General features: G+C 29.9%; 2 protein-coding genes across 4 annotated transcripts in view; one reads left to right on the top strand and one right to left on the bottom strand.

Moving 5' to 3' along the window:
• Positions 1-3,946, bottom strand: part of LOC107439583 (uncharacterized) — a 28,219-nt gene extending 24,273 nt beyond the window's left edge. The window contains exons 1-2 of one of the 2 annotated variants that reach the window (XM_087149723.1): positions 3,556-3,946; positions 1,060-1,226 (exon numbers count right to left, since the gene is read on the bottom strand). The gene's annotated coding sequence lies outside the window, so the exon portion shown is untranslated. The remainder of the gene's footprint in view (positions 1-1,059; positions 1,227-3,555) is intronic. The other variant, XM_043049948.3, reaches the window with a different exon arrangement.
• A 98-nt stretch (positions 3,947-4,044) lies between these two features.
• Positions 4,045-22,515, top strand: part of LOC107439592 (septin-7) — a 74,527-nt gene continuing 56,056 nt past the window's right edge. The window contains exons 1-2 of one of the 2 annotated variants that reach the window (XM_043049945.3): positions 4,045-4,204; positions 8,877-8,905. In XM_043049945.3, coding sequence (XP_042905879.2) covers positions 4,186-4,204; positions 8,877-8,905 — 48 coding nt within the window. In that variant the 5' untranslated portion in view covers positions 4,045-4,185. The remainder of the gene's footprint in view (positions 4,205-8,876; positions 8,906-22,515) is intronic. The other variant, XM_016052241.4, reaches the window with a different exon arrangement.

Raw genomic sequence — 22,515 nt, forward strand, 5'->3', positions numbered from 1 at the left:
TTCTTCTACAAAAATAAGGTAACCAGAGAACCTTGAACCAATAAGAAAAATATTTGTCGCATAGATATATCTGGAAAATATATATATGTATCAGTAAGATAAAAGATCTTTATTTTTTAAATTCTGATCAAAAAGAAAGTAAAAAACGAAAACAAAAGAACAAAAAAGAATTTTTTAAATACACTGCTGCTGCATACTAATAGCAAGCATGTTTAAAACAAATGAAAATATCTAAGTTTACATTTCATTGCTTTTCAAAAGACAATAGATAATAAATTTTAGCACAATAAACAGCAGACATAGTATAACTGTGGAATTTTAAAGCCAGTAAAAAAGAAAGCCACTGCTTCAAAGGAACAATGGGATAGTTTTCTTTGAGATATTTTGAAAAAATAGTTTTAGGTTTTATAGCTCCATTTAAATGGATACAAAAACATTGTTGTGAAACAATACAACTAGATATTCGCTCTTAGTTTGCTATGATTTAGTCTAAATGGATATAACTGAACATTAAAGAAGGGATTCATAAAATTCTTAAATTTACTCCTAATATATAAATAATTACTGTTTCTTTAATTTGATTCCAAATATATATAAAACTCAAATTAACATAGGTTCCCTTTGATCCAAGATTTATAACTTAAATTAATTTCATTTCTTTTTTAAATATAACTCTCAGGCCCATAACCAAGGAAGGTTAGGTAGACACTGAGCTCATCCAGCAGCAAAATTTTTTTTCCAAAAGATTTTCATATGAAGATTAAATTGTCTACCCCAAGACACCAATTTACCAAAGAAACGTGCAACTTAGGACCCTAAAACTAATATATATATATATATATATATATATATATATATATATATATATATATATATATATATATACATACATAAAACATTGCTCAGAACTGTTCAAAATTTGTTCGGATGTTCCAAAATATTCATTTATTTACTATCATCATCATAATTTTTTTTTTTTTTGCATTAGTGGTCGGTTAAAATTTGCTAAAAATAATAAAAAAAATAAAAATAATAATGAAAAAAAAAAGGATTTCTCACCAATTTCGCATAAACTGTTTCCCAATTGTTGACCCTTCTAGCCATTTTATTAAAAAGTCAAATTTCTAGGTCCATCAACGTTTGCAATTGGAAGCATTTACTCAATTAGAGAGGGCTTCTAATATTGATTTGCCACATCATTTTTTAATCAATATAGATTTCACCACCTATGAAATATAAATTTAATGCCACTGTAGAGTAAGTGCACAAATATATATCCAATTGGTTTAAAGAAATATATTTTTAATTATCTAAAAATAATAAATTTCACAATGTGCTTTCAGCTATTCATTGATGAAACTTAGTTTATACTTTATTATTTTTAATTAAAAGTGCTTTAAACATTTCATTTTTAAACTATAAAGATACTTAACTTCACTTTGTTTCTTCCTTTTAAAAAATTATTTCTATTTAGTTCTATTCTTAATTAATTTAACATTTGGCTATGATTCAATTTTTTAATCACTTAGAAGTTGAAAAATAAAACATAATATTTTGATAAAATTAATTATTTTTGTTTTTGAATGGTTGAAAAATTAAATTGAACATCATCAAGCAATTTATAATTTGAGTTTAATTTTATATTCAAGTGCTATGAAAATTAAAACAAATACTACGTTTAATTAACTCAAAATTTCATTAAATTTCAGTTTCAAATAACTTAATAAAACGAATTGAATATAATTTAAAGTAATTTAAATATTGAATAATATATAAAAATATTATAGTAGTATTATTATGACATGATAACAATTACCTCAGAATCTAAGGCAACATCATTTGATACTTAACTCCTGTTCAGACTCTTCTTTAACCAAGCTTCCCTCCCATCCCTGTTGACAATTTTATCTTTTCATGTGCTTCCGCAAACGCCTCGGTTGAATCACATCTTGGTGAATTTAGTCCAAATAGATTATAATATTCTCCAAATAGATTATAAATTTGCAAGTTTTTCAAAAAAAAAAGTCATGCAGAAGTTTGCCAAGAAGTGGCCACGAGTTGTATCTTTCAAATTGGACCACTTTTACAAAGTTTTCTACGAATTTCATATGATGATGTTTAGTGATTATTTTGGCCTAAATCATAATACAGAAATATTAAGAAGATTCCCACATCGTGATCTGTGGCAGAATAATCATTAAGTCTTGGCAATTTCAGGGCAGCAGTCCGTGAAAAACCTATATTAACATCAGAGCTACTTGAAGGGTATAACTTGCAACCTCCCTCAGGCAAACCTAAACACTTTTCTTATTTTAAAAATTTTAAATTTTCAATCCATTTTGCACCTTGGCGATTATCACTGGTACACCAGATCAAGATACGGAAATATCCTCAAAATATAATCCTGTAGCGTATCTACCACTACAAAATTACAACTACAATTCACTAGTATATAAGACATGTTAACTCGACTCTATGTCGGGGTACCTTTTCATAGATGACAGTTGACATGGTCTAATACTCCGCCCCCCACATTGGTGACCTTCGGACGTTATGTGAACACGCCTACCTTGGCAAAAAAAACGCCCACTTTGATCTGGATACGCCTACATCGGCAGTAACGCCTACTTCGTTGGATGGTCCACATTGAAAAGTTGACTTGCTACTTGTGACTGCATCATTATCCACCTCCTCACGCAGTTGCTACTCAGTCTCATCTCGATCACACACAACGTTTGCTTGCATACACTCAACTGCTAACTGCAACACAGGAGCGACTACAATCGTGAAGTTAATACACCTCTCACTCAAAAAAAAATACGGGGATCTTAATACAGCTCTCCCGGCTTCGCACAAAAACAGCAATGAATCAACTAGTGGCATCCATTCATCGAATTCTATCATAGCTATAATTCTGGTGGGGGAGTACTGTAGCGTATCTACCACTACAAAATTACAACTACAATTCACTAGTATATAAGACATGTTAACTCGACTCTATGTCGGGGTACCTTTTCATAGATGAAGGTTGACATGATCTAATACTCCGCCCCCCACACTCCTATCAATAATCAGATTAGAGTAGAAACAATTTTTTTTTCAGCAGAAGAAATCAATTTTCCCTTTCTGATTTATCTGAGAGCTCTCAGCTTAAGAAATTTCTAAAATTGACAAATTGAAAATTTAATATAAAAAATTGTCCACCTTTTAAGGCAGTTTTATAATACTTATTACTAATTAATTGTATTAGTCATTTTTAGTTTCTTTCATTTTGCCCAATTTCTTTCTCTCTTCTTCTGAAAGATGATTTATGGGTAAGGGTGTTGTACCTGTTAGCACAAAATATCAACTCTGGTTAATTTCGAACTTTGAAGCTGTAGAGCTAAATTTAAATACTAATTCGCACTCTCCCATTTAGTACTAGAATTACTCCAACTCATAGAATTGACCTACACAATAATTATAATACTAACTATTAATTATTAAATAATCTATCTCGTTAATTATGTTAAAAAAGTAAATAGAAAATTGAAGAAAAATTTGCTGTCTACTTACATTCCAACATCCATTTAGTAACGGATTTTAGATACATTTTATGGTCAGAATGATCCAGGTCAAACTATTTATTCTAAGCATGAATTCTTCTCCTCGCTTTTACGTCTATCTGTAAATCAGCCTGAACTTCTTCAGCTTAAAGGATTGTCTGCAAGTGAAAAGGGTGATTTAATTAACGAATGTTTAATGATGACAGTTTAATACACCCTTTAAGGCAGAATTTATATTGAACATATTCTTTATTATTCTATATTAATTAAAGTCAAATAAGAAAAAAATTTTGTTTTCAGCATTTTAATAATTTATAATCTTGATGGTTTTGATATACAACACGAAACTTTTCTGCATTAAAGTAATAGTAGTTTTGAGAGATAATCTGACGATACATTTCAAAGCGCTGCATTTAAATGCGCTTGTAGCTTTTATGGATTAAAAGAGATAAAATTGGAGATTTCGTGTCAAGGAACAGACCCATCGGCCACCAAGCGGCTGTTTATAAGCTTCTCTGCAATGTTTACATTTGACATATAATTTTTTAGTCAACGGTTATATTTATTTTGTGATTTTTTTATTTTATTTTACAAATTTTGTATTTTTTGAATGTCTTGATTGAATAAATATTTTAATATAATGCAAACTCCCAAAACTGGTGAGAATTTAAGAAGTTTTTCTCCTCATTATTTATAATTATTTTTTACGCTATTTGAATGTAGTTAAACTTCATTTCTTACAATGGAAAAATACTACCGGGTTATTGAAATTAAACAAGTTGAATTATTTTTTGTAATCTTCTGTCGGTTTTTAATAAAGCATTTTATATCGGTTTTTAATATAGCATTTTATATTTACTTTTTTGGGGGGACATTTAAGAACCGTGATAAATCGTGCCAATAACAATCGCCAAATTTTAAGCTTGTAATTTTAAAACAAATGTAGAGATTTTCCCAGGAGTGCCTACAAAGTTAAAGCCTCCAAATTATTCCCCCTGTGAGATGTTCTTTTTATTTTAATTTTTCGCGTCTGCTGCCCGGAATTTGCCAAGACTTGGTGATACCGAAATTTTCCTATGCGTGCCAATTAAATCTTTCTTTCCTCAAATAATTTAATCATTTCTGTAGTACTATATTAAATATTGGGAATTCAAAAATATTTTAAAATGATGAATGTAAAACTGAATATTAATTAACTTTTTACAGTACTAGATCACTGTCAAAAAAACTATTTTATTGAAATGAAACATATATAGAGTGTAAAATATATTGAATCACTAATCAGTACTAAATGCTAGGCATAACACTTACTTTGTAATTTTAGTGTTAAATTTCCTACGCCTTACTATTTATAAACATGAGATAAAATAATTCTATTCCATTTTTGTAGCTGCAAAAGAGCTATTATTATATTAGGTGACCATGTATTAGTAATACTAAGCACCTTTTAGTAGTAGTAGATATTAAAATAACTAATTTCTAACCTCATTAAAAAAAAAATTGGGGAACCCATTTTTTTTTTAAAGTACCTTACATTTCAATGTTAGTCTTGGAGAACTCTAATTAAATAGGACTTATAGTTAACCCTGCTCATACTTGTTTTTACTTCAGATAATATTCTAATTGAAAACTTTTACGAAGAACTGTTTTTTTTTTAACTTAACCCTTTTTAATACTAAATCAAATGCAATTCAAATTTCATTTTATAAACTTGAGTTGAACTTAATAAGATATAAATATTTCATTTATATTTTCAGTATGTCTAAGGAATAGAAGATTTTAAGTGAGTGTTGAACCTGAAATGTACAATCTCTAAAGCCACTTTTAAATTAGTCCCTGTCATGCTGAAATATGCATAAAATATTTCCTAACATTTAAAAACCAAATTACAGTAGGGAACCGATTATCCGGAACGATCGGGACCATCGTTATTCCGGATAACTGATTTTTCCGGTTTTCTGAATCGCTGCAAAAAGCCGTTTTTTTATTGTTAAACCCAACTAAAAAAGAATTTTTTTTTGCAAATAATTTTAAAAAGAAGAAAAAACGATGAAGTAATACACTAATGATTATTTCCAAAATGATGGTAAGGTGAACATCTTTCAAAAAAGAAAGAAAAATCCTAAAATCTTATGAGGAAAAAAAAAATTTTTTTTTAAAATGGCGGGAAAATTTATCGAATTTCGTTCCGGTTTTTTGGTTTTCCGGTTTTCTGATTTCCGGTTAACGGGTTCTGTACTGTATTATCTTATTTAATCTTTTTTCGAAAAATAAAAATCATTAATATAATATAATCTTTTCATATCACAACCTGAATTTAGAAAAAGACCCGGAGGATGTGGCTGCTGGGCTAAGCCCAACAGGACACCTCCGTCCACCAAGTATCAAAAATGTGAGAGTCATGTGTGCGTTAAAATAGTTTTCGCCAAGTAAAGTTGAGAAATAAATGTATTAGCTATTAATTGATTAAATTTAATACTAAGGCTCTTTTTCTTAACCTTGTGCATTCAAATGCGTTGGCAGAAAAGAAGGCGTAAGGAATTTTAATGAATGCAAAACATATAACGATTTTCAGATTTTATTCTGCACTCAATTTAAGGTTGTGGTATAAAAAGGTTATATTATAATCAGGGTTGGGTTTTTGCCGTCAAAAACTGATTTTTGACATGACAGTGGTAAAAACCGTGTTTTTACCGGTAAAAACCGTCAAAAACCTACTGTTTTGTTTAATTTATGGCATATAGCGGACAATATATTATTTTCACATAATTGCCTTTATAAATGAATGTTGTAAATGATTGCTATTGATTTTGCAACTATATGCATGTATTCTTTTAGAAGGATATACATTCATACAGAAATATTGTAATATACTTATTGAAAATAGTGATACTTACTTTTATCATTATAGCTTGATTTACAAAGGATTCAAAATTTTGCATTTCTTCATTGTTAGAAATTAACAAACAAACAAAAAAAACTTGGAACTATTAATAAATTCAAAAACTAAAAAGAAGAATTTAAAATTTGGCATTTCTTAAATATTAGAAATAAGCTAAACAAAACTTTCAAAACTTGTAACTACTAACAAACTCTAAGTCAAGAATGACTTGACATTCTTCAGTAATGTAATATGCCAAACAAAATGATGCTTGGAAATGTTGAAAATTTTGTTCAGTATTCTAATATTTTACTTCAAATAGTATGTTTTGATATAATCATGTTGGGAAAATACAAGAATTTGTTCTTAAATATCTTTTAACAACTTTTTTTCTAATTTTATTGCCCAAAACTGAATTAATTTTAAATTACGAGCAGTTAAACTGAAATAAAAATACAGTTTTACCAAAACTATGGGTTTTTGACAGAGAGGTTTTTGACATGACGGTAAAAACCATGTTATAAACCGGTAAAAACCATCATGTGTCATAAACTTGCCAACCCTGATTATAATAATGAGTTTTATTTATTGAAAACTGATTAAATAAGATAATAATTTGGTTTTTAAATGTTAGACAATATGTTATGCATATTTCAGAGTGACATTCCCATTACAGCTTTAATATTAAAAAAAAAAAAAAAAAATTTTATTATAATATCATACAAGGAGGCTTCAAAAAATCCCAACTGTCTAATCTTTCATTTATATTTTACCCTAATCCATATCCACAAAAAATCTGGGTTGTATGAAAGATACAAATACAAAGTAAATACAGTTCTGGCCAATAGAAAAACTCTTCTTACTGCAGTGGCATGTAATTTCTTACGACTTTATGAAAATATCTGTAACATTATTAAATAAAGTTAGAGTACAAGCATGACTTAAGTAATTGAGATATGATTTTGAAAATTATTTCAATGTTGTACCTAGACTGGATAGAATTTTTTGCATGAAGCTTATAATTGAAGAAAATACGATTGAATAGTTCAAATACATATTTATTGTAAATTATAAGCATATTTATTGTAAATGTTGCATAATACGATGATATCATAAGAGTACTTTATAATAAAATAAGCGCCATTGCTTTTAGTTTTAAACCTGTTAACAGAAATTTAATTAAATGCAATTTGCAATAGTCCCGCAGTGGACTGATTGTTAAGACACGGTTCCCAGCAGATCACCGAAGTCAAGCATCACTGACTACGGTCAGTGTGCGGGTGGGTGACCATTTGGATCAGTCTGCGTAGGGACCGAGGGTGTGCGGTATTGGTCCTCGTTAAATTGTGATACCGTAAAGTGCTCTACTTCGCACGCAGGTCGTCGGGTTACCAAAGCGGAGGTGCCATCCCCTCCGCAGAGGATCAAAATTGTGATGGGAAGTCTTCGGATCATCCTCAGGGATGTTTCCCAGACCGTCGCCAATAGCCCATTGCGCAGCTCTAGTGCGACGTAAATTAACAACAACAACGATTTGCAATAATAGCTGAGAATAAAATTATGAAGGACGATAACTAAATATTAAATTTCATTAAATAAAGGGTAAAGAAATATTTCACTGGCAAAAAATACCTTAACTAATTCACTTTTACTTAATCAAACTGATGAAAAGCAAAGAAATTTAGATCACCATTTTTAATTGACCCATTGGCAGTTCAGCAAATGGGCAAAACTAGGAGAATGTTTCTCCTCTATACACTATTTTTCTATATAATAACATGAAAAAATTGGTTTTCTATGAGGAGAAGACAGCAGGCTAAAATGAGACTTTTACGTGCAGAACTGTCAGTGGGTTAAATAACCATACCATATTATTTTCTGACTTATACGAATGCACCGTCAAGAATGAGGACAAAGATTTCCCTAGAAGTAAAAAGAGGCAGGGTACTTTGTTTGTGCCTAAATTAAAGGCAACATCAGTTTTAAAGGGCACTAATTTATTCCTATATTAAACAAATATTCCTGTGTTAAACAAATATTTGAATAAATGCTTAAAAGAATTTCATACAAATAACATTGTTCAAAATATTAAATTAGCATAAAAAATAGTTTGCATTAATAGTGACAATCTAAAGCTTCTGAAATTGGTACTATAACATCATTTTTCATTAAATAATAGCATTATTTTTTCAAAATGGGATTATCAACATTCATTTTAACAAAAAGGGCAGGAAGGTTGCATTTATCTATGTGGTGATTTATCTATGTATGAATGGGCAGGCAAGATGGTCCACCCTTCTAAAAACATTTATGAAGAACTCTGTGAATGAGAACTATTTTAGAATTTTATGTTATATAGAGTTATAAATCTTGTGTTTCTTTCATTTAAATGCTTGTTGAAACAAAACCCTCTTATTATTTGACTAATCTATATATTTTTGTATTCTTAGATGTCACTTATTCTTCAGCCAGAAAGTTTGGTGAGTTTAATAATATTTAATGAAATTATAAGAACTTCAATTTTATTATCAGCATTAATGCAAATTAATATGTTTAAATGTAAAACACAGTGTATAATAAAGAACTTCGTGTTTAACTTCTATCTCACCTCATTATTGAAAATGAGCTTCAGAATTTACGCTCTAACTGAGGATAATGTTTACACTGTAGGAAGTGTTGGTATATAATCTGTGTTTTTAACACAGATTATTTGTTTTTATAATAAGTGGACACTTTGCTCTTTAGTTCAAAAAACAATGTCACATTTTCTAGAAACAATGCATACCTCATTGATGTTTTATTATGAATATTAATGTGTCTTCTTATATTAAATCAAAGATTGGTGTTTAACTCTTTCTTGCATTGTTTTTAAGAGTGAGCTTCAGAATTTACTCTACAGAGTGTTGATATGCATATTTTGGCTCAGAGCATTTGTTCTAACATTAGGATACCATAGGCCTAATCGATGAACAAAACATAGTAAATAATCACTGATTTTATTTGACATTGTTTATTGCTGACTATATAGTAAAAAAAAAAGACTAAAATTTTCATAAATTAAATTCTTTAAAGTTTTTTTTTTAAAAAAAAGAATCTTTTGCAGATATTGAGCATATTTAGGAATTTTTTCTCCCTTAATGTGCGAAATTTAGAAAACTATTGTGATCGTTTAACTTAATTTTGTCTCCCTCAAAGGTTGGGCCCAGCAACACTCATGATTTATGCATATTGCAGCTAACTGCAATATATAAAAATTATGTGTATTATGACAGTATGGTTTAAAAGATTTCTTGTCTATAAGTTACAGAATATTGAAATAAAACTTGGTATTATCATGCATTCTTTTTCAAAATATATATATATATATGTATACAGTAGTATTGAGCTGTTTAGTTTAAATATCTAATCAGTCGAAAAATCAAAAAAATAAATTTTTCTTTCATTTTTTCGATGCAATAAGTTTTAATTTGGAATAAAATTTAAACTGATTAAAGTGAAAAATGAATTAAAATTTAAGGGTGATAGTTATCGTCTTTAGTGATGTAATTTCTGTTCTACTTTACCTTATTTATTTCAAATCAGAAATTTTTGACTAAAATTGTTACAAACTTATTTCAACTATTCTTGTGTTGATACTTTTATGTTTTAAATTTCTCCTTAATGAGCATTTTTCAAAAACTGTTACACTGGTGCCCAAAATAAGGTTCGTACAATCTCTGAAAACCAATGAATTATTTAAACTGTGTGCCATGAAATTCGGCACAGACATAAGGAATGATGAAAATGCTAAACTGTTAATTATATAAAATCTTCGGTGTTAATAAGTACGGATGAAACAAATAGTGATTTGGCCAAATACCAATATCTTTTTCAAAAATCATTATGATTATTTTTTGTATCTAAATAAATTTTGACATTATTAAAAATTAATCAAATTTTCAATTAAAAAAAGCAAAAGAGAAACAGAAAAAAAACAATTGTTCTTAGTTCTTAAAACAAAGTTTTAGTGTTGAAAACCACAGTTTTCTATAATACTGTACAAGGAAAAAAAACGGCAATTTAGGAATAAAGTCTGTCAGAAACGTTTTGTTAAATTGGTGTACTGTAATAAAAACAGAAAAAGAGAAACAATTGTTCTCAATTCTTAAAACAAAAAATTTTGAAAAAACGACAAAATTGACTTGTCTGAATAAAATTTAAGAAAAGCAACAGCACAGAAACTTGTCATTCTCTATAAAGTAATCTAATTCTTTAATTCAATTCTTTAAACTTCGTTTTTCCATTTGTCTTCCAGAACATAAATTTTAGAACTTGAAAATATGTGTAATGACTATTTCTTATAATATGTACTAAAAAATATGATTTTATATTTAAAAAAATGACTTTTTCAAGAAATGTTTTGTTAAAAATATATCTTGCCGAACATTCAGTCACATGAATTTTTGTCAAAATGGCCAAATAGCAAATAGTGGCCGAATATTTGTTTCATCCCGACTAACAATAAATGCAGTATATTTAGTGCTGAATGTATCATGTTTGTTAATGGTATATTTTTTCCTTTTCATGTGGATGTCTCTCCTAAAAATATTGATTGTTGTTCTGTAAAAAAAGTGAGTTGTATTAAAATTCTTTCATACCTCCCCCCCTTTTTTTATAATAGATGTATTGTCAGTACAGTGCACAAAATAAAAAAACATACCACCCTGAATAACTAAGGATCTAATGATCACATCTTCACGTTCTAGTACTCAATCTTAATGGTTCGAGGAGGTCTCGTCGCAAATATGATAATTGAATGTTATGAAATCCAAATCCTTTGAAAAAAAAGGTATATTTATTCAAAGAAATATGTTTTGTGCCAGATTTCGTAACTTAAAACATCCTCTGAAACATCCATTAATTAGTCCACCTCCTCGAACCATTATGATTGAGTCCTAAAACGTGAAGATCGGATTAAATCAAAAGTTATTGAGGGTGATCCATTTTTTTTTTAAAACTGTACATACTTCTGAATGTGTTATACCTGTTAATTTTAAACATCTAGGTAACAGTTTAAGGAAACATGTTTTGGTGACTGTTTTTCAGAGTCACTAGCACAAGCATTTGTCCCTATAACCAATAAAAGCCAAATTTTACTGTTTCAATTTAAATATTCCTATTTTACAGTTTATTGTGAGATTTTCCAGTATAATTTAACTTTGTATGAATATCTAATGATGATATAGCAGTTTTCCATTGTCAGTCTTTTTTCTTTTTTAGTCAGTAAATCACATGGTACAATCTAGTTTTTCCACATTAATTCCCATAATTTTTTATAAAATTAATAAAAGTTATTAAGTTATTGTTTTCTGTAAAATAATTTTGTATCCCAAATATGGAGGTTGATCAGAATAAATGCAGTAGAGCGCCGATTATCCAAACTGCTCGGGACCGAAAATGGTTCGGATAATGAAAAGTTCGGATAGTTGGAAAGTTGTTTAAAATCTAGTGTAAATTATTATTATTGATGCATTAACTTCCCTTCACACCTTTTGTAGGCTTAGGACTGGCAGTACTATCTAAAATAGCTCTGGCGTGTTTAAATTTTTTTTCCTTTTTCAATTTTTAAATATTTTTAATTAAATTTTTTTGTCAATTACTGATTTTAAAACATTTTTCATTATTTTCCATTGCAAAAGAAATCCAGCAAAGATCTCGTTTCAAAGAAGACGCGTTTTTTTAGCAGCCATTTATCCCTTATTCATTTTAAATAAATCAACTGAACTGGATCAACATCATTTTGACGTTCCAGCCAATTCATTGCGAAATCTAATGGATTGCATGCTTCTATATGAGAAGGTCCACTATCTTGAACTTGATCACCTACTTCTTTCACTTCGTCTGTAGAGTTCCGATTTTCATTCAAAATTTCAGCAACAATTTCATCATTTTCATCCGAAAGATCTACTGGTTCAGAAACTTCAGTTTCGTTTGTTTTTCTGTTAAGAATTTTATTCCAAGATTTAAGATTCCAAGCACTGTAATCACTAATTATTAACCATAAGTTACAACTACCCATTCCTCAATTATAGAACTTCAGAACTTATCAATTCATAAACTCCTTCTGCATTCCAACCATTGTAGACTATCAAAATGAAGCTTGCATTCTTGGAAGATAATTTTCTGTTGTAAAGGGGTATGTAGGTTTAACTGTATCACAATACATGTATGTATGGCTACTATAAGAAAACTGCTAAAAAGGTTGTAAATTAAATATGGTCATCAGATGTAGGGGGTATTATTTTTTCTTCTCAATTTAGAAAAATTGTCGATAGGTTAAAAAGTATTCGAAACTTTAAAAAAATACGAATTTAGTCACAGTTCAGATAATTGGACTTTCCGATAATAAGAGTTAGGATAATCGGCGCTCTACTGTATATTCCAAATATACCTATAATATTTATTTATTTTTACTCTTATATTATTGCATTTTTGATTTTGATTGTTTTCTGAATTAAGAGATTTAAAACGAAAGGAGTTGTTTCTTTATTATAACTTAATTCTGTGATACTACCTTTTTATGCTACATTTTGAGATAAACTATTAGAATCTAAATTTATTAAATGTTTTACAATTAGCGGTAAGCGAAAATATTAGGCTGAAGTTGTGAACTCACCAAATTTTTTATAACAATTCTTTAATTTTTAATGTTATTTAAAAAAATTATATTTAATCAAATTTTTTTATGTTCAAATAGATCTGAACAGAAGAGTTATACGAAATATTCCATATTATTTACCTATCAAATTTGACTCAAAATAAACATTTAATTTTAAGAAATGAATGTTGAAAATGGAGGCACAAGTGCAAGCAAGCATAGTTCTTTATAGTACATATATTTTAAGGGGAAAATATCAAATTTCATCAGAAAAAAAATCTGTTTTGTGCCAAAAAACAACTACTATTGTGAAGTGTAATAAATTACCATTTGAATCATCTTGTTATGTGTGAGCTAATTTGTTATTTTTTAAATTTCTATTGTTTTTCGTTTATGTAAATTTCCCAATAACATAATAATAAGTCATATTTTGATACCACATATAATGACAGCTTTATACCACATAGCTATTATTAAAATCAAAGAAGTGATGTGAAGAAAAATTATATGTAAATAAAAATTTTTTGTGAAATATTATTTGTAGGGAGGCACAACCCGTGTTCCACATGGGACCTGCCGACTGTTGTTGGGGCCCCGCTAATGCTTCTAAGCATAATAAAAAATATTAATATTTTAAAAATGGTTGTATAAAAATAGTTGTTAGATATTCTGAATTGTCCATTTGCATCATCACTTTTGAAAACGCTCATTTAGCACAGATTCTATTGCAAATCTATATTGTTCCTCAATCGCTTTTCTAACTTTTATTGGTACGGAATCTAGCATGATTTTAAAAAACTCAATATTTTGAATACGATTTGTGGGTTTTGAATTTCGCTTTATTATTTCCGATTTCGTCATAAATTCAGGTGAGGCTTTATTCTTTTATTAATTTTTTTTATAGTTATAACTACCAATTTTCATATGGTTTTTAAAACCCTGATACATTTAATTTATTATTACATTTCATGAGTGATAAGTCGTGTATTTAATCTATGAGTTTTTAATATGTTTTATTTGTGCCAATTTAATCACACATTTAACTAATTTCCTGTGGGTTTTGAATTTTAAACTAAGGGCACTGTGGGTTTTGAATTTTAAATCACACATTTAACTAATTTCCTATTGATCTCCTATAAATACTCGCTGTTTGTGATTTTGTTTTAAATTATTTGTTACTTGCTGTTATTCAAGAAATAGAAATAACATCTGAAGTATAATATTATACAGTGGGTGATTGGTTAGCGAACATAATCCGTTCCAAGATAATGCTCGCTATCCAAATTGTTCGTTAACCGATCATCGATTCACCATAGACTTCTATATGAAATCGATTTATTCGTTCTGGAGACCCAAAAATTAAATTTTAAAAAATTTATAATTTCTTAGTAAGTTTTTAAAAAAATAATACATACATATAGTCTTGCATATTAATCAGTCCTTTTCATTTTATGCTTATGGGGCGTTGAAGAACATGTCCAATGTCGTTTGCTTTTCTCTCTTCTTCAGGATTTTCCAAAAGTAATTAATAGCATTGTCATCCCTACTGACATCAGCTTAATTTGGGTGCCATTCTAAGACCATTGCTCTGACATCCTCCCACTTTTCAAAAGATCTTTAATGGCAGATGTCGGCATTGGTCCTCTTTCGTCTTCCTATTGTTCAGAAGGAGACACATTTCGCTGTGTTTCTTGGTGTTCTTCCTTCAAAATTTCTTGGAGTTCTTCTGTCGTCAGTTCATCTTCATGTCCCATTATGAGTTCTTCTATGTCTTCCTCGTTCACCTCCAATTCCAGATCTCTAGCAGTTGTCAAAATTTCAGAGGTGTCTCCCTGATCACCTCTGTCTCTTTGAACGAAGGATGGACACAGCTTCTGCCAAGCAGAAATCAACTGTCGCTGTATGACTTCTGACCACGCCTTTTGAATGATACGAATAGCTTCAAGAATGTCAAATTTTTCATTCCGAAACATTTTTAAAGTCATTGTTGAGGAGAATTGGCTTGCTTCAAAACACCGACGAAACAGCGCGTGAGTGTACAATTTCTTGAAAGTCGCAATAACCTCATGATCCATCGGCTGAATCAGCGAAGTCGTAATCGGAGGTAAAAACTAAACTGTCAGCCAGGGAAAGTCTGTCAACAAATTATCTTCAAGATCCTTTGGGTGTCCTGGTGCATTGCCCAATAGCAGCAGTGCTTTCAACGGCAAGTCATTGGTATCAAGGGAGTCCTTGATGCTCGGGGCACCCAATAAATATAATAAATTTTTCCCAATAAATATATATATATATGGCGATATTGTCGCAGAACTTTACAAGTTCTTGCAAAAAGATTTTTCCTTTCGGAAGTAAAATATTTTGCTTTTCTTTTCTGCAGAAATTTTTGAAAGACTCTCTCAGGCCATACCTTACACTGGCTGCAAAACTTTCTTATGAAAAATCACCTGCTTTGTGAGATTTTCTCATCTAGAACCAAATCATTGAAATCAATGATTAGCTCTTAATTTTTCATGACTAGACCCAGACTATAGAGCAGAAAGGAAAAGTTTTCGATAATTGAAAAAAGAACTACCTCCAAAAAGTTATATATAGACTAGTACAGGGATGGCAAACCAATGGCACGCGACACAATATTTTGGGCACTCCACCGATCACAATTGTTGTTACACTATGAATTGTTATTACACAAATGTTATGACACTATGAAGCATATGTAACAATTAAATTAAAATTCACAAAAAACAAACAAAATAATAAACAATTATTAATAAAAAAATTAAAAATTAATACTAAAAAAACAATTAATAACCGTAAAAAGCAAGCTAACAGTAAATAACTAGCAAAAAAAATCAACATTCCTGCTTAAACTAACATCTTACAACCTAATATAAGTTATTGGTCATCTAATCTGCAACAACAGAAGTCACACTGATATTACTTTAAGTTGAATTACGTGTATAGCTGAGACATTGCAAAATGTTTTTTCTCTCTTTTTACAATGTAAATAAAGAGTTTCGAGTTGATAGTATTTAGTATTATTATTTTCCCAATAATCACGAAAATGGCACGTTGGTGTATAAAGGTTTGCCACCCCTGGACTAGTATATCACGCATGAACTTTTTCTTAATTTTTATGCACCATCTTCTTTCTCTGCGAAATCATATAAAATTTTGATTTTTTTTTTTTTTTTTTTTTTTTAAGAAAAAGAAGCAATTTTTGTAAATTTTTTAAATTTTTAGAAATTGTCTTACATAAGAAAATTACCATTCAAATGTTGTGTATTGAATTAAATATTCCTTGTATTAGTGAAAGGTAGTTGACCAAACACTTGCCCATGTGTCAGGCGGAGGAGTCACTGTGGTACTGCCCATGTAATTCATAATATGACTTAGTGATAGATAGCATATTTCAGTGAAACTCACTTATCACCCATTGCACGTCTTTTTAGAACTCCTTTTTAAGGAGCCAAATAACGCCTAACTCCATACATTTGCCATACATCCGCCACAACCATCTACTTAAGTTGAGAAGCATAATTTACTTCACTATTTAGAAAATTCAAAATAGATTCCATTACATCTGACATGGAAAGGTGAGTCCAAGTTACATAGCTGTCAACTCTATTGGATTTTGCCAGTTTCTCCTGGTCTACTGGTTTAATAAAAATTCTCCTAGTTTTTCTACATTATGGAAAATACCCTAAAATTGAGTAAGTTTCCTAAAAAAATCCCTATTGAAATAGAATTTTTGGACAGATTATTATTGCTTGCTTAAATATTTAAATAAGTAGTACTAATACATAATGAATCTAATTTCATTTATAAAAATCAGTTTAAAACTTTTCTTTTGTTCTGAAATGTTCAATTTATTTTTATTCAGAACTTTTTCAATTAAGAAATCTTTTAACTGTCTTTGATGAATTAAATGCCTATTACTATTCAAAATTATGTGTAAACATAATACATATCATTTCTAGTTCATTTATTTTGAATCATAACGGGAAAATATTGCTTTCTTTTTATTTTGATGACTATAAAAATCTTTAAAATTTCATATGTATAAAATATTTAGTACATTATGAAACAATCATCGTGAAATTTATATTTTGTAAAATCTCCTGGTTTTTTCTTATCCATGTTGGCAGCTATGAAGTTACATAGCTCCTAGTTCTTTAATAATTGATTTACATATTGTACTATTTTATATCTGCGGTGGGAATGACAACTTTTTGCCTCCTCAATGACCAACCTTTTGTTTTTCCCATCAAAGTAAATATCTTAAATTTTGATTTCCTATTCAGGGCCTGATCTAGGAAAGTGGGGAACCCTAGGCGCAGAACTGTCAAGGGCTCCCTGGTTGTTCAGGATGCGTAGCGTTTTTGAAAAGTGCTTAAAGGTGCTTATTTTCGGTTTTTAAAAGCCCTTAAAGGTACTTTTTTCATTGGGTGTTTTTAAAAAGTGCTTAATTTTCCCTTTTTCAAAATGAGATTTTTCCTTTACTATGTTGATTTTCACTTCGAATCAGGCCCGTAGCCAGGGGGGGGGGCGTCAGGACAAATCCCCCCCCCGAAATTCTGGGATTCAAACTTTTTAGTCTTTCTTTGAGCCTCTCAGTAAAAAGAAAAACAAAAACTGTCGAATCAAACCTTTTATTAACTAACTTTATTAAGCACATTTCGGGATATTCTGGTTTGTCCTATAAAAGAAATCGAAAAATTTTCTTCAAATCCCCGTCGCATGTCTTTGTAAACTTTGTTTACAAATTGATTATAATTATTATGTAATATTAATTGAAAAACAAGTATTATGTAATATTTTTTAATTACTAGTTTAAGTTTCGCAAACAACAGAATAAACAATATTTGTTACAACGTTTTTCCCCTACTTTGCATGTCTGAAACTGTCCTTGCTTCTTACCATATCCCCCCCCCCCCCGAAAAAATATCCTGGCTACGACCTTGCTTCGAATTATGCAAAAAGACACCGTTCACATTGTTCTATTCAATATTTTCGTAATTAATTCAACCCCGATCTATTTTGGCGTATAGTCTGTCCGTAGCGTATGAAAACGCCATTCTTTTCACATGATTCAAAATTTCATGATTTTTGACAATCGTCAAAAACAATGCCAAAATATTTTTTTTTTGACATGACGGTTAAAACAAGATAAAACTGTCTATTATCAAAAACTTTCCAACCCTGCCTAATTATGATATTTCTTGAAGTGCTTAAAAATATTTTTTGAGTGCTTGAAAAGTGCTTAAAAGGTGCCTATTTTTTGTTGAATAATTTGGCTACGCACCCTGTTGTTACTTTAAGCCAAAATTGCGTGTTGTTTAATTATAAAAAGTATGTATTTGAATTTAAAAAAAAAAAAGGAAATTTCAATATGTAACTAAATTTAAGGTTATACTTATTTCAACTTTTGTTAACTCTTATTTCTAATCGGCAATTCTTAAGGAAAACCACGAATAGAATATATTTGTAACATTTAGGGGGTCTCTAGAAATGTGGAGGTTCCTCTCAAGCTATTTAATTTTGCAGATTTGGTTTCAATTTTCTTAGTATTCTATATCTATTAACACTACAATGATCGAAGAACCTTTGTATTTCTTAACTTCGTCGTTTAATTTATTTATTATTATTTATTTATTTATTATTATTTTGTACTTTTTTCTTTGCTTTTTCTCTCTGTACAGTGAAGGCAGCAGGTCTATCCGGAATTCGATATCTGACACTTGTTTGAGGAAATGACCCAAGTTAAATTCTGCTTTGAACTGAGATTAAAGGCGGTGGAGAGCCTGCGACTTCTGGTGTTTCTTTGAAAACGAATTCGAAGTTTTTAAAATGCACTCATTTGCCTTTTTTTGTGACTAAAATGTTTTGATTTTTTTGCTGATTTGAAATTAAATTTCGAAACTTACGCTTCGCCTAAAGCAAGATTCTTTTTTTTTATTTTTTATCTCCATCTTTTAAATTGACTGTTCACAGACAAATTAATAGAACCTGTACCCATTCATATTACAGTTTGCTAGTCATGAAAAAATCTCGCTTTTTAAATGAACTTTCCTTACATTTTTAAAGCTGCAATATTCGTGTTAACTGCACTTGCACACGGGGATGTTAAAAAGTTGCCCTATTTCTTTTGTGAAAACGTCTACTTTAGTCCTAATCAGGGATATCTCTTTTCGGTGATTGTTCAATTTTAAAATTTTCTGTATCTCCTCATGTTATCGAAACAATAATTCTTTTGCGATGTAGAACTGGAAAGAAAATTTTTCACCGAATTTTCTTGAGTTTGACAACAAATTCTACTCTAACTTCACTTTAGCTTTTTACTGTCCGTTATTTATTCTTCGTTAATAGCCGAATCTAATTGTAACATCGATAGACATTTTCTCGTTTGGCAGTGAACTATAGATAAATGTTCTTGAACAACCATTTAAAAGAGACTTTACTTTATTCCGAGCTGAAGACATTCGTCCTGCGTCAGGAAGTCCAACAATGAACTTCTGCGCAACAGTGAATGGCTTAACGAGCGGTCTTCGCGAAAAGAGAAGACAATCTTTACGGATGCACCAATCACTTATACATGTTTTAAGAAGAATAAAAGAAAATTTTTATTTTGACAATAAATCCACAACGTATCGTTGTAATACGAAACATTATTGTAAAAATTGTTAAGTTCAAAGAAAAGAAAATTTTGAAAAAGAATCACCAGCAATATTATATTCAATGCAGGAAGTTTGAGAGGTAGTTTGTTTTTATATGGCAAGTTTTGAAAAATAACAGAAATTTGTTTTTTGAAAAATTTCAAAATTTTAAGGGTTTTGCAGGGAAGGAAGATCGTAAAAAATCTAAAGAAATTCACGTGTTGTATACTAGAGCGTATACAACTTTTAGAAAGTAGTGCTTTTCAATCATTCAAAACAGCGTGCATAAATTAGATCCCTGACTTTTGTGTTTTACAAAACTACGTATATTTGTTTCTTTGTATTGACATCCCCCCCCCCCTCTTTAATTTTATGATTACCATACACAGATGCCAACTTGCTCCGGACAACGGATACCTATTTCGAGTAGTAGTTTTGTAATCAAATCAGTGCCCACGCTAAGCATTCGTTTACTCGTCAAATGCAATAAAATCGTAAATTTGGCAAATGATTTTTTTTTCCACTGGAAAGAAATTAAAATTACGTTACATTCATGGATTAGAGTCCCTTGCCGTTGGGTTACCCTAGGACAGGGGTGGCGAACCTTTATGCACCAACGTGCCATTTTTTCAAAAAATTGTTTAATGAGGTCATAGACGTGCCGTCAAATAATTTTGACTTCGTGATTATTGGGAAAAATAATAACACTAAATACTATCAACTCAAAACTCTTTATTTACTATGGAGAAGAAAAAAAACATTTTGCAATGTGTCAGTTATTAGCGTAATTCAACTTAAAGTAACATCAGTGTGACTTCGGTTGCAGATTAGATGACAAATAACTTATATTAGGTTGTAAGATGTTAGTTTAAGCAGGACTGCTAAATTTTTTTTTGTTTTTTTTTTTGCCGGTTATTTATTGTTAGCTTAGTTTTTATGGTCATTAACTGTTTTTTTGGCATTAATTGTTAATTTTTTTGTTTATAATTGTTTATTAATTTTGTTTGTTTTTGTGAATTTATTTTAATTGTTAGTACGCTTCATAGTGAACTTTGTGATCTGTGGCGTGCCCAGAATAGCATGTCGCGTGCCATAAATGGCAAAGGTGCCATTGGTTCGCCATCCCTGCCCTAGGAGATCTTCATGGTTTTTTGCTCCATGTGACACAAATTCCATCAAAAAGACGTCCACAAAGGCAAATTTCTTCCATTATTTGATCCAGGAGTTCCCTTGTCTTCTGGAGTGGGTTCAAAATGACAAAACTACGGAGTTGAACATTGGTAGTCGTAAACCCAAAAAATTGGGTCGGCTGTTCAACGACGGTTATGAAATAAAATAAAATGTTTAATAAATTCGATTTTTAGAATTTTTTCTCACTACTACTTATAAATCAAAAGCTTGTGTGTTACGCCACTTGGTTACATTTTAGCCGTGTTTAACGGTTTTAAAATTAACCGGAAATATGCAAATTTTAGTCAGTAGTTCTCTACTGTTTAAAAAAATAGTTTATCGTATCAGGAGCAGTTGGCATCTTTGAGCATGGTGGCTAAAGATAGGCAAAATTTAATCATAAGTATCCCTTTAAAAAAAAAGAACATATTATTCACAAAAAGGCGTTATGCCATTGTTCCATTAAAAAAAAAGCAGCCTATTTTTTTTTGTAACCGGAGAATGATTGAAAGTGGTATCAATCGCGTGATAGCGTTTGGAATTAATGTGATCTTGCGTGTGCAGTTTCCCGCAAGAAAGGCAATTTTCGATCTTTGTGGAAAAGCCTTTTCGAAATCTCTTTACCAGATGGCCCTATGGCACTTAAGTCTTTACGTGACACCATATTTAGCTTCCCTTTCAGTTTTTCTATGCATATGTCATATGTTTGATTTTTATTTATTTATGGCGAGGGATAGAATTTCTGTGGATTTGTTTTTTTCAGATTCTTTGAAAATGAAAACAATCTCTTAAGCATTGATAAAAGATTATGGGATAGGGTAATCAACCGTTAAATTTTCCCAAATTATATTTGTTTTCACTATTTTACTCTCCTTTAACAAAATAATGAAAGTAACATTTTACTTAACATAGCTAAATTTTCTGACATAGCGTATTCAAAAATATTTGTTTTCTTCTTTCGTGATTTTTTGCCGGTTCCTTAAAGTTCTGAAAGATTTAAATTTTATTGTGAAGTTTGAAAAATCGCATTATCTAATCGCCCCTAAAATTATAAAATAATCCTCTAAGTATTTTTTGAGAAATATCTAAAAAAATTTCAAAAACTGAAAGTATATATATACAAATAACCTTACGCATATCCATTTTCGGGCCAATCCTTGGTAACTAACAAATCAAACGTGCTTCAGTACTTCAGTAAGAACGCACCGTAAAGCAAAATCTCTCTATTTATGCTTTTAACTCCAATTGCGCTTCTGTTTTCATATTTTGTAATTTTATTACGAAAATATTTTAAAACATTCTTGAAAGATTCCGGTACATGTAAGCTCATTCGAAATCGCTACTCACATTAGAGATTTCATTTTGTATTTTGCTCTGTTTTCTTTACATTTTATTTGTCTGTTTTTTGCTTTTGCTTCCTAGTGCACAGCTTATTTCTCTTATTTCAATGTGCATATATTACCTAAATTAATTAAGCATCATTGGCTTTAATAATACTGTGCCGATTTTTTACGTTTTACCTAAACAAATAAATACAACATTCCCGTAATTTTCCCTGAAAATGCATAAGTTTTTTGTTCCTATTCAATAACCGTTCATTTTAAATAAATAGTTTTTTAGAAAAACGTT

This window comes from Parasteatoda tepidariorum, chromosome 1 (assembly GCF_982258835.1).
Source record: "Parasteatoda tepidariorum strain Cologne lab strain chromosome 1, Ptep-v5.0, whole genome shotgun sequence".
In the NCBI taxonomy this organism is placed as follows: domain Eukaryota; kingdom Metazoa; phylum Arthropoda; class Arachnida; order Araneae; family Theridiidae; genus Parasteatoda; species Parasteatoda tepidariorum.